The sequence below is a fragment of the Argentina anserina genome, chromosome 6, assembly GCF_933775445.1.
Source record: "Argentina anserina chromosome 6, drPotAnse1.1, whole genome shotgun sequence".
Lineage (NCBI taxonomy): Eukaryota > Viridiplantae > Streptophyta > Magnoliopsida > Rosales > Rosaceae > Argentina > Argentina anserina.
In genome coordinates, this window is record NC_065877.1 from 33,541,766 (window position 1) to 33,553,356 (window position 11,591).

At 36.6% G+C, this 11,591-nt stretch overlaps 3 protein-coding genes across 3 annotated transcripts; 2 read left to right on the plus strand and 1 right to left on the minus strand.

The window, feature by feature from the left end:
• The first annotated feature begins 1,211 nt into the window (after window positions 1–1,211).
• LOC126798606 (S-adenosylmethionine decarboxylase proenzyme) lies at window positions 1,212–2,700 on the plus strand. The gene has a single exon (XM_050525616.1). It carries the CDS (start codon window positions 1,357–1,359, stop codon window positions 2,473–2,475), a length of 1,119 nt encoding a protein of 372 aa, XP_050381573.1. The 5' UTR covers window positions 1,212–1,356; the 3' UTR covers window positions 2,476–2,700.
• A 3,139-nt stretch (window positions 2,701–5,839) lies between these two features.
• LOC126799637 (uncharacterized) lies at window positions 5,840–9,210 on the minus strand. Its single transcript, XM_050526875.1, has 9 exons — window positions 8,921–9,210; window positions 8,510–8,602; window positions 8,268–8,405; window positions 7,904–7,987; window positions 7,625–7,762; window positions 7,381–7,527; window positions 7,125–7,222; window positions 6,430–6,637; window positions 5,840–6,132 (listed from the first exon to the last, which is right to left on the minus strand). The coding sequence occupies exons 1-9, from the start codon at window positions 8,985–8,987 to the stop codon at window positions 6,047–6,049; spliced, it is 1,059 nt and encodes a 352-aa protein (XP_050382832.1). The 5' UTR covers window positions 8,988–9,210; the 3' UTR covers window positions 5,840–6,046.
• A 1,603-nt stretch (window positions 9,211–10,813) lies between these two features.
• Window positions 10,814–11,374, plus strand: LOC126797823 (late embryogenesis abundant protein 2-like). Its single transcript, XM_050524552.1, has 2 exons — window positions 10,814–10,958; window positions 11,085–11,374. The coding sequence occupies exons 1-2, from the start codon at window positions 10,902–10,904 to the stop codon at window positions 11,226–11,228; spliced, it is 201 nt and encodes a 66-aa protein (XP_050380509.1). The 5' UTR covers window positions 10,814–10,901; the 3' UTR covers window positions 11,229–11,374.
• The last annotated feature ends 217 nt before the right edge of the window (window positions 11,375–11,591 follow it).

Consider the following 11,591-nt stretch of genomic DNA (forward strand, 5'->3'; position numbering starts at 1 on the left):
AGTTGTTAGGCGAATACAGAATGGCACTTACCGCAAATAAAGCCAAGTTTAGTGGCAAACACGCTTTGGTTTGGCTATATAAACTCTGCTCACAAGTCTCCCCGGGCTTCACGAAAAACAAAGAAACGAATTGTCTAATTTCTCTCTCATAATTATTTTCGTGAGCCTCTCAGAGATTTTCCAGTTAGGGTTTTCGTTTATCTTCATCGCCGTCCCTATTTTTGCAATCTTTAGGTTTGTTTTCGCACCTCGGTTTTGAATTTCGTTGTTTCGATTTTGAATTGTTCTCTCATTATAATGAATTGGATTTGAATTTTGCAGGTTTTGATTTCGAGGTTATAAAAAAGAGGGGGTCTTCGGAGGGGTTGTGGATTTGGTTAAATATAATTCGAAATTTGTAAGTTCGTGTTCTTGAGATTATTGTTCTGTGAGATTTAATTTAATCTGTGTGATATTTGAGAAATAATAATTTTTGTTTTATATTTGTTTAGGGATTTGTTATGGTGTGGATTTATGAATGTGTCTGAATTGTGTGTGGGAATAGCGTTATAGCCGTAGCTGTAATCTTTATTCTATCTCAAGATATCATTTAGGTTTTTTGTTTTGTATAAAATGTTAAAGGAAACCTTTATCTTTTGAGCAATTTGTATGGTTTGATTGTAAGATGCCATTTGGACCCTTATAGAGGGTTTCAGATTTGTTTCTATTGTGCAATTTATAGGTTATATTTTGGCCGTTATTCTTGTGGTTATGTTTATGCGGCGCCACCTGAGTTGTATCAATTCGGTATAGATGTATGTTATGATTGTTATCACTCTAGATTCTGAATATCTGATGCTATGGCTTCTTGGTTATGTACAATTGATGTTAACATTTTTTTGGGTCTCCTGTTAGTCCCGGGCATGCGGTGCTGACTCTTGGGTTGATTTGTTTACAGATATAACTGAATGAGCTAATGGAGTCTAAGGGTGGGAAAAAGAAGTCTAGCAGTAGTAAATCCTCATTATTCTACGAAGCTCCCCTCGGATACAGCATTGAAGACGTCAGGCCTCACGGTGGAATCAAGAAGTTCAGATCAGCTGCTTACTCTAACGTAAGTTTTGGTTGTGCTTTCTTGATGTATGCATTTCTTGGTTTGTCTTGTATATATGGAGTTTAATTTTTTCTTGTTGTGGTTCTGTGCAGTGCGTGCGAAAGCCATCCTGAGTTCTGCTAAGAGTTCACATAGCCCCTTAAGATCGTTAATACTGCATTCTATATTTAGTATAGTTCTATTACTTCTCTCAGTCTTCTCTCGTTCTCCTCTTGTTCTCCTTTCATCTGCTGTTGCATCGTCGTGAAGTTTAATAATTCGAGATGGCTGTACCGGTTTCTGCAATTGGATTTGAAGGATATGAAAAGAGGCTCGAGGTCTGTTTCTTCGAGCCAGGGCTGTTTGCTGACCCTAGAGGCATGGGTCTCCGCTTATTGTCAAAAGATCAAATTGATGAGATTCTGAAACCAGCTGAATGCACCATTGTTTCATCCCTGTCGAATGATGATCTGGACTCGTATGTCCTTTCAGAATCTAGCCTATTTGTGTATCCGTACAAAGTTATCATCAAAACTTGCGGGACAACGAAACTGCTTTGCTCAATTCCTGCCATTCTTAAGTTGGCAGAGACTCTCTCACTCGCCGTGAGATCCGTGAGGTACTCTCGTGGGAGCTTCATATTTCCTGGTGCTCAGCCTTCCCCACACCGGAGCTTTTCAGAGGAAGTAGCTGTCCTTGATGGGCATTTCGGAAAGCTTGGGTTGGCAAGCAGAGCCTACGTTATGGGTAGCCCTGGCAAATCTCAGAAATGGCATGTTTACTCTGCCTCAGCTGAATTGGCAAGTTTATTCTGGGGAACACGCCCCTCAGGCCCTACCTACACTCTCGAGATGTGCATGACTGGCTTGGACAGGAAGAAGGCCTCTGTGTTTTACAAGACAAATGCAAGTTCAGCTGCTATTGTGACTGAGGATTCTGGCATCAGGAAGATTCTCCCAAAATCTGAAATATGTGATTTTGAGTTTGATCCTTGCGGGTACTCTATGAACTCCATTGAAGGGGATGCAGTTTCTACCATTCATGTGACACCTGAGGACGGTTTCAGCTATGCTAGCTTTGAAACTGTGGGCTACAACTTTAAGGATGTGAACTTGACCCATCTGATCGAGAGGGTTTTGGATTGTTTCAAACCAGCTGAGTTCTCTGTTTCTCTGCATTCCACAATTGCTGCAAGTGAAGAACTCCAGTTTCCTCTGGAATTGAGTGGGTACTGTTGCGGATCTACAAACTACGAAGGGCTGGGTCTAGGAGGTGCAGTCATCTACCACAGCTTTGTCAAAGACGATACTTCTCAATCTCCAAGGTCTATTCTGAAATGCTGCTGGAGCGAGGACGAGAAGGACGAGGAAGTTGAAGAGAAAGTTCTGAGCATGAAGAACTAGTGTGTTTTTCTTTTTATGGTAATGAATAAATTAATTGTCATGGGGGCATATGATAATGTAGTAAGGTATTAGTATTTTCCATTGTGAATAAAAATGGATCTCTAATGATCCATTGTCCTCTCCTCCTCGATTCAGGAGTCTAGGGCCAGTTTTAAGATAATTTTTACATGAAACAGTTTCTCGTGTTAATGATATTGTGATGTATGAGATATATGCAATTTTGCAGAGTTCTTGTAACCTAATTACGCTCATACAGGTCATCTGAGATGTTATTGCCAGCGAATGTTTTTTCACTTTGTTAGAAGTTGTTGGGCTCTATGCAAGTATCTTTGAGGAGTATAGATTTGAACTAGAGAAAGCAACCACCATATTTGACTAAAATGTGGAAGAAACCAAACATGCACATATCATGGAAGAGATCAACTGGTACGATGCATTGCATTGATTCGAAATAGTGGAGAAGCTGTCCTGGGCAATTCTCTTCGACGAAAGGTAAACAAGCCATCCAGACGTGACCAAATTATGATTCCTCAATTTTTCGAAGTGGGGTATTAATCAAAAAAAAAAAAAAAAAGCTTTCTGATACATACTGAAGCAATATGAGCGTTCTATTAAATTACTGGACTTTGTGGGTTACCAAGGATGCCAATTACACTGCTGAGAACAAGTCTAATGGCTTAGCATTCGGGAAAAAACGATTCGTTTTCGGCTCATAGGAGGAGTATGGTCTTATAGTAAGGTTTGAGTTTGCTTGCGGCTCTTTATCGTATACCCTTTTTTATCCTGCTCAAATTTGTTCTAAAAATCTGAAGCATCACACTTTCTGCAAGGACAGACATATTAGAATACTTTCTTTACTTGAACCATTTCACCAACAAGAACGAATATATTCCCTCACCAACGTCACTAAAATTTCTTAAGAGTATAAGAGAAGTGCACTACAAGCACATGTAATAAGCCGGTACGGTGCATACTCATAATTGGAGTTTTTTTTTCTTTTCTTTTTTATCAAATGATGATTTTCTTACAATACCAAGACAATGTAAACTTTGCAATCTGGTTGGCTTTCCATTTATATATGTAGCATTCCTAGCATCTATATTGTTATTTTGGAGTCCAATAAATGATGCATACATAGTGAAAAACAACATTGGACATGGGCGATGCAAATTAATTTTTTGCCTAGTTCGTTCATGCAAGAGATCGAGTTTCACTTATATTGATATATAAATTAGCGGCAAAATATATAGCATTAATTTAATGACAAGTCATAAATAGTTATAATCTAGAGTCCAAAAAATGATGCATACAAAGAGTGAAGAAAAAAAAAACATTAGACATGGATGATGCAAATTAGTTTTTTGCCTAGCTCGTTCATGCAAAGAGATCAAGTTCCACATATTGATATATAGATTTGGTGCAATATATATCATTAATTTGATGACGAGTCATGAAGAGTTATATTCTGGAGTGATAAATGACACGTACAGAGAATGAAATAAAACATCGATCAATTAAATCAATCACACCATCAATCACGACATCAGTCGATATTCTGATTATTGTTTATATTCAACCATACCCTGAAATTTAGAATTTTATAATTTCTTCTTCAGATTTAATCATGACCATCAGATAAGATATAATCGCTCAAGTCAGATCCGATCTTAAACTCCCAATTCTTTTTATTTAGCTTTTCTCCTTCTTCTCTTGCCTCTCAACATAGGTCGTATACGTCACCAGAAATTGTAGTTTGATCCTAACTTTCAATGACTTCCTTCCAGTTTTTTTTTGGGTAACGGTGAAAGAAGTAGCACATCACTCTTCACCGAAGTTTTATGAACAAAAAAAAATACAAAACAAGGGGGACTTAATTAAGCCAAAACCTTGCAAGAAAGAAAGAACGAACTAGGCAAAAAAAAAATCACTTGTCCCTTTAAACTAAGCAAAACACCCACTAGAAAACAAAGCTGACATAAAGGAAACAAACTCAGGAGCAAGCTAACCCCCATGAAAGAAAACTCTAGAGGAAGCATCTAAGCCAAAGGGCCAACGTATGAAGTTAGGCAAAGTATCTCACAACAAATCACAGTTGGACGCACCATAATTAGCAAGAACATCAGCTACTGCATTTCCTTCGCGGAAAGTATGACACTCTCTATCGCATTTGATCAGTAAGAAACATAGTATTTCTCCACAGAGTACGAAGACACCAAGGAACCATGGATGGAATGGAAAAGTAAAGCACAACCAACAAATAATCAGTTGGATTGCCAATCTTTATTCTAAGCAATACTAGGCCGACCCACCCAATCCCTTCTAGCTATTTCAATGATATACAATATAATACAGTATTGATCAATTATCTTTGTTTTTGTGTTGCTCGACATCTTATCTTGCTCTACATATACATGATGTATACAAGAGCAGTTCCACCAATGGGGTAAAAACATGGTTTGGAGTAGTTTTTGGACAAAAAAAAAGATCCACTGTGTTAAAATTAATTGGGGTAATTAGTAGTTCCAGATGACCGGGTTAAGAGCTGGGGCAATTCTTAATTAACCCATGTCTTGGTCTGGACCAATTGTGATGCAGGCCCCTCAATTTGGATGAACAGTGTATTTAATCTGGGTTGAAAATTATTTAATCCACTCAAAATGAGTGCATTTGCTCTGATCAATACTAGGCCGACCCACCCAATTCTACGACATGCATACTTCCTTCGGCTGGAAGCTAATTTGATTCCATTACGATCATCATTTGCCTCTTGGTTTCTCATTTTCTTATTTCGTTTTACAAGGGTGTGATATCAAGCAAACCAAAGATGTTTTGACGTTAAGAATCAAATTTATCGCTCATGCCCACCAGCTAATAAGATGTCACATGTCACTTTCTTTTTTATAATCTAACAAAAGTTAGCTATTTTATGTTTTACGTTTGTAATTTTTATTTCATCTAATTCTGATTAAACAACTAATTTTATTATTCTAATTAATATGACAATAACTATTCAGTCTTTTTTTTTTTTAAGATTGTGTTTTGTTCATTTTTTCTTTTTTGAAAGTGAGTTAACCCAACCCAAGCTCATTTCCCTTGCATATATGTGTGTCATGCATTATATTATGAACTCTTATATTATTGAACTAGATAAAAAAAAACCAAAAGTTTATTGGGGATATGTAATGCGAGGAGTCTTATAGCTTGAGCGATCAATTTGAATACTATCTATTTAGATTGAGTTAATTAGACTTAGAGGAAATAATAAATTATAAAAGTAAAACAAAAAAAAGCTTTGTTAGATTATAGGAAAAAAAGAGACATGACTTCTTGTTAGAAGGCGGGCATGGGGCGGACATACCAGAAGTGGGCGACAAATTTGCTTCATTGACTGTATATAAGTTCGTGACATTAACAGTTAATAAACTACCAAGGATTTCAATTACACTGCTGAAAACAAGTTGAGGAAACAATATCAGAGGTCAAGAATTGTCATCGAGTATGCCTCTACGATTATTGCTCAACAATATTCAGGAGAAAAACAATTTATTCTCGGCTGGTATTAATCAGGCATTCAGTATGGCTTGAATTTCCTTGCTGCTCTTATCTGCTGTATCCGCTTTTTATCCTGCTCAAATTTGCTCTGAAGCATCATAATTTCTGCAAGGACAAACAAATTATTAGTGCTTTCTTGAAGTATTTAGACCATTCTAGCAACAGTGACATAAATATACTCCCTTCCCAACATCAAAATCTTCTGTTTGGTGCGCTAGAAGCACATGGAATGAGCCAGAGCATACACTCATAATGGGTGCATTTTTGGGTTATCAGGTGTTTATTTTTCCTAACAAGATGTAATATTCTATACTCTTGGCCAGCTTTCAATTTGAAAATGCAGGTGGTTTTCAGGTCAACATAAACACATAGTACAAAGTTCTTGATATAAGTTCAACATACCATTCCTCTGAGCTTCTTTCCTCTGGAACCGGTAAAAATCTAGCCCAACATCTGTATTCTTCTTCTTGGCCCTCTTACTCTCTATGACAGCCTGAGCAACAGAGCCAACAGTAATTCCATCAGCATCCTTGGTCTTCTTTCTTCCTTTGTGATGTTGTACAAGTTGCCATCCCTCTTCAGCAGAAAGGGCTTCTCTTTCTTTTCTTTCCTGTACATTCGACAACAAAACGGATGAGAACTAAATGAGTCACTACAAGACACAGGAACAGAAAATGAACAGCTTGATAAAGAATCTGTAAGGATAGACTTCATTACCAATACAAGAGATGTAGGTGAATTCATATTCATTGGAAACAGATAACAGGTTCAAATATCGGAAATATACAATAGGCACATACAGTAACACATCATAGACCAACCAAATACAATAAACCTATATGAGAGAGAGAGGCTGTACTTCTCATGAGGAACATTACGTATTATGACGACCCACATTAAAAAGAAGTACAGACGACAGCAAGACACCTATTCCATTATTATGATCAAATGGAACAGTATAACCCAGCACGGTGATATTTACATGCACATATGTGTATATAGTTGCTCACATAGTTGCTAGAGGTCAAAGTTCAGAGCGAGCTTCACATCACAATAATCCATCGGCATGGCAGTTATAACATGGAAAAGGTAATTACCTGTTCCAATTTTGCCTCATGTGCTATAATGAACTCATCAATTCTTTGCTGCAGCACCTTCAACCCAGGTCTATTTTGCTGGTATTCCATAATCCATTCTGTGGATTACGAAATTAAGTAAACAACTATAAGTAAGACATTGTTGTTGCATAAAGTTTAACAATGCAGATGGAAAATTAATATCAAACATTTAATATTAGTAAAGGTACTAATATATGAACAGACCAACAAATATATTGGAATCACTATTTCATACTTTTCATTCCTTTCGGGCTGCCCTCATCCTCAGAGGAGATGAGGTAAACATCCTCCTGATTAGCTTGTTCTTTCTTTTCCAATGATTTCATAGAATTTGATGAATGCATATCCCTCCTTTTCTTTTTCCGAGATTTCTTGGATATGCCTACATCAACAGTTTTTATTATAGCAATGATAAAAAGCACTGGTTGCCTCCAAATTGTGCACTCTAGAGACAGAATGTTTCAATTTAAGAATTATACTTGTATTTTCCCTTAAGCAGCTCTCATCCATTGGAAAGAGATGGCAAGGCTCAACTTGAACAGCTTCTACTCTCTTTTCCAAGTCATCCAAGAAATTCTGATCCTTCTTTTTCTTTTTCCGAGCATTCTTTGACTTACCTACAGAAATAAAAAAAAACATCAAGGAATACTCAGTTATGTACAACTGCTTCTAACATTCCAATTCCATGACACATTGACACTTGCTGATTTGTAGTGATAAGCGACACTCTTTTCCAAATTTGAGTTCAGTATTCTTACAATCATCTTCATTGGGCACCATTTCAGCACTTCCAGACTCTCCCTTGATTTTGAATTGGCTTTGATCATCCATTGCTTCATTGTCTAATGAAAAGAACTATGTTTCAATTGAGTAAAAGGATTTTCTTGTTGGCATAATGCCAGATTTTTTTTTACTTGAGACAAGAAAAAAGTAACATATATCAATTTGCATAAAAAGTAAAGTATAGCATAGACCCGTAGTGTCATAGGCAATTTGAAACTGTTCAATATTCACTGCCAAATTTTTTTCACCAGGGGATATCATGAACAAACTGCACAATAACTGAGGTTCATATGCAAGCAGTAACTAGTATAATGCTACAGAACAACTAAAGAAGCTTACCACTTAATTCCTTAAAACCATCAGTATTAGAGGGATCATGTTGTCCATCCAAACCCTGATAGTTCTTCACCTTCTTTACTTTTCCTTTCCTCACTTTCTTTGTCCTTTGCTTGTCATTGGCCGCCTTATGAGAGTTATCTAGTGAAATGACAAGAGCAGACCCCAGAAGTTCATTTCGCACGCAAAATTTTGACCATTTATCAAACATGTTAACATTTAACAAAGCTAGAATTTCAATTTACCTTCAATAGAGATGTGAACAACTTTTCTCGAATCACCATTGTTTTCCTTCTCTCTTTTTCTCTTTCTCATCTCTGAAGGTCCCGATTTTATATCTGATAAATTCAGCACAACTTGTTTACACTCATGTCAACATAAAACTATAGAGAACAGGTTAATGTGTTCTTCATCTACACAGTGAACATCAATTGCACACATTCATCCATTGTTTTTCTCTTGCTCTTTCTAAATTGAAAACCTTTCCTTTACCATCTTCATAGTAATCATTGAAGTATATCACACAGCATTCACATATTGGTTATTGTTCTAATATCATAAGCCCTTCCCAGAATCTTGTACCAGTTAATCCACACAGCAAAGCGAATCGAAATCCAAACTTAAAATCAAAATGCAAAAGAATAAAAGCGACGAACCCTTTTCAACAGGCTCCAAGTCTCTCTGGGCAAGCTTCCTGATCTTCTTCTTGTCCTTAACTCCCATCTTCTCTATATGCAAATAGCTCAACTACAGCACTGAGACTACCTAATCTTCCAATCCCAAACTTTACTTGAAACCAACGCAAAGCAAGCAAGAAGAAGAAGATGAGTATCTATATACGAGACCAAGTTCGGAACTTGACTGAACCCGGAAGCCAAAATCGAGAGAGGGAGGCTATGGAGAAAGAGGGGTTTTGGTTCTATTCTGCAGGGCTCAACTTTCTTGATCGGGGCAAATTTGTAATTCGATGTGTTTGTAGATTATACTTTTGGAGATTGCAGGTAATGTCCTGGATAGTTTTTGTTTTTGCATTATCTTACCCTCAGTTTTATACTATTTATACTCTTAGCAATTGGCCACAAAGACAACAAAAGTATCTAGCACTTGACGATTTGGATTGAACTTCAAATGGTGGCCAAATGAGGGAGTTTTGTGGTTGCCTTTACTTGCTCGGACATATTAGAGATTTTCCAACTACGGTCATCTTGTTTAGGGTTTTTTAATTAATTTTTATTAGACCTATTTTTCTATCACATTTTTTTATCTAAACCGTTTACATATCAGGTATGTATGAGTAGATTGGATATACACATTTTCAGCTAATTTAGTGATCGTTAAACTATCAAAATATGTTAAAGTAATAAACGAATCAAAACTGTCAAACACGAACTGTTCAAGTTCATAATGAGTAAATCACATATATAAATGTCTTAACGATTGTCAATTTTAATTAAATTTTTCATGAATGATCTACTCATATATATCTACAAACTAAACGGTAGAGATTTAAGTATGAGATCGAAAAATTGGTAAATCAAAGTGATCCTCAATTAGTCTTTAACAAGATGGTCCTTATTGGAAAGAGCCCTTGTGTAATCTATCAAAATGACTAGGATCTTATTGAAATCATGACATGTTTTCAACTTGTTCAAATTTGAGTTGATAACAAATTTTAGGCTGGGCAATAATAGATTCCATGGATGAATAACTGGGATGTTAGAGGCAGCGAAATAGTTTTAATTTTCGAGGGTCAATAACGAGTGCAATTGATCGAATATCTTCTAGAGCAAAGTTTGAAGTCTTTAAAGAAGAATCAATAATTTTGTGCACGTGATAATATTTTTTTAAGAGATTGTAAAAGGCCATTATATATCGATTTTGTGATGATGAACTGATCCTACTGAGAAGTGTAAATTAATGTTCCTCAATGGAAATGATCGATTTTGTTGTCTTATGTAAATCATACTAGCTAGTGAGACCTATTTCAGTAGTTTTGAACGACAAAACAATTCTATCAACACATAATTCAAGTATGTTATTAGGTTTATGGACTAAAAGTTATTCCACTTCTCCATATATGCTAAGCGCTTGTAGCCCCAAAAATTGTATCCAAATTTGTAATTGGGATTGTTTCATTCCATTAACAATTAATACTACATAACACAGGCAGGGACTTCTTTTTTTCTAATACAGTAGTGCTGTATATTTCTGTCGATCATCAACATAACTAATTTCTCGAAATTGCATGTGGGATATGGTTTACAGAGAGAGCCTTCAAGATAATAATCTATTTATGTATAGGTAATTTTCTTTTACCAGAATCCGTCCCCTTGAAAACAGGAACTTACAAGCCAAACCCTAAATCGAGCAGTGTGGATCGATGGTCGACAAATAATCCACCAGCAAATTATCGAACAACACCTGTTCCGTTCAAAGAAAGCACTATGCAACGTACACCTGCCTTTTGCATCCACCTAGCACCATACGTGTCGAGCCTTCAGCTGGTTCCGACCATTATATAAGCCCTAACCTTGTAGAAATGCATCCATCAAAATCAGTCCGAATTCCAGATCTAAGAATATACGGTTAGCTAGTTCAAGGGTTCTACATTTCAATTGCAAGAAAAGTGACAAGATAATGGACAACTCACAGAAGGCAAGCTACCAGGCTGGTGAGACCAAGGGCCAAACTCAGGTATATATATATATATATACTTTCAGACTCTCAGTTTGAGCTAGCTAGCTGCATGTCTTCACCTATTCAATTTGCAGCCTGTTTCTGTTTCGAAAGTAATCTTATTGTTTTTTTGGTCATTAACAGGAGAAGGCAAACACTATGAAGGACAAAGCAGGAAATGTTGCACAGTCGACCAAGGAAACGGTGCAGCGTGCTGGCCAACCGATTCAGCAGAAGGCTGCGGGAGCTACCGGTGCCGTCAAGAATGCTACTGGCATGAACAAATGATTGAGGCTTAGCTGACATGATAGCCTCAATGGATATTTTTAAGTTTTTGTACTCTTTAATTTCTATAAAAAAAAGAGAAGCTCTAGTCCTGTCAGATCGAGCTCTAGAGTTCTCTATCTCTTTTTCTATATAATATATTTCACGTACACCTGAACTTTCATTAATTTAGCTAATGTTCGATGATCAATTCTTAATTTGGTAATGTTGCATGCATGTATTATTATTTTTCTTTAATTTCCCCATTCTGGATATGGGGTATAATGAACTCATTATTCACGCTTTAAAGTTCCAACAGTGGCATATATATGGATCACATGAACATATCAACATCTATAGCCATGGTCTCTCTCGGTGTGTTGTGGC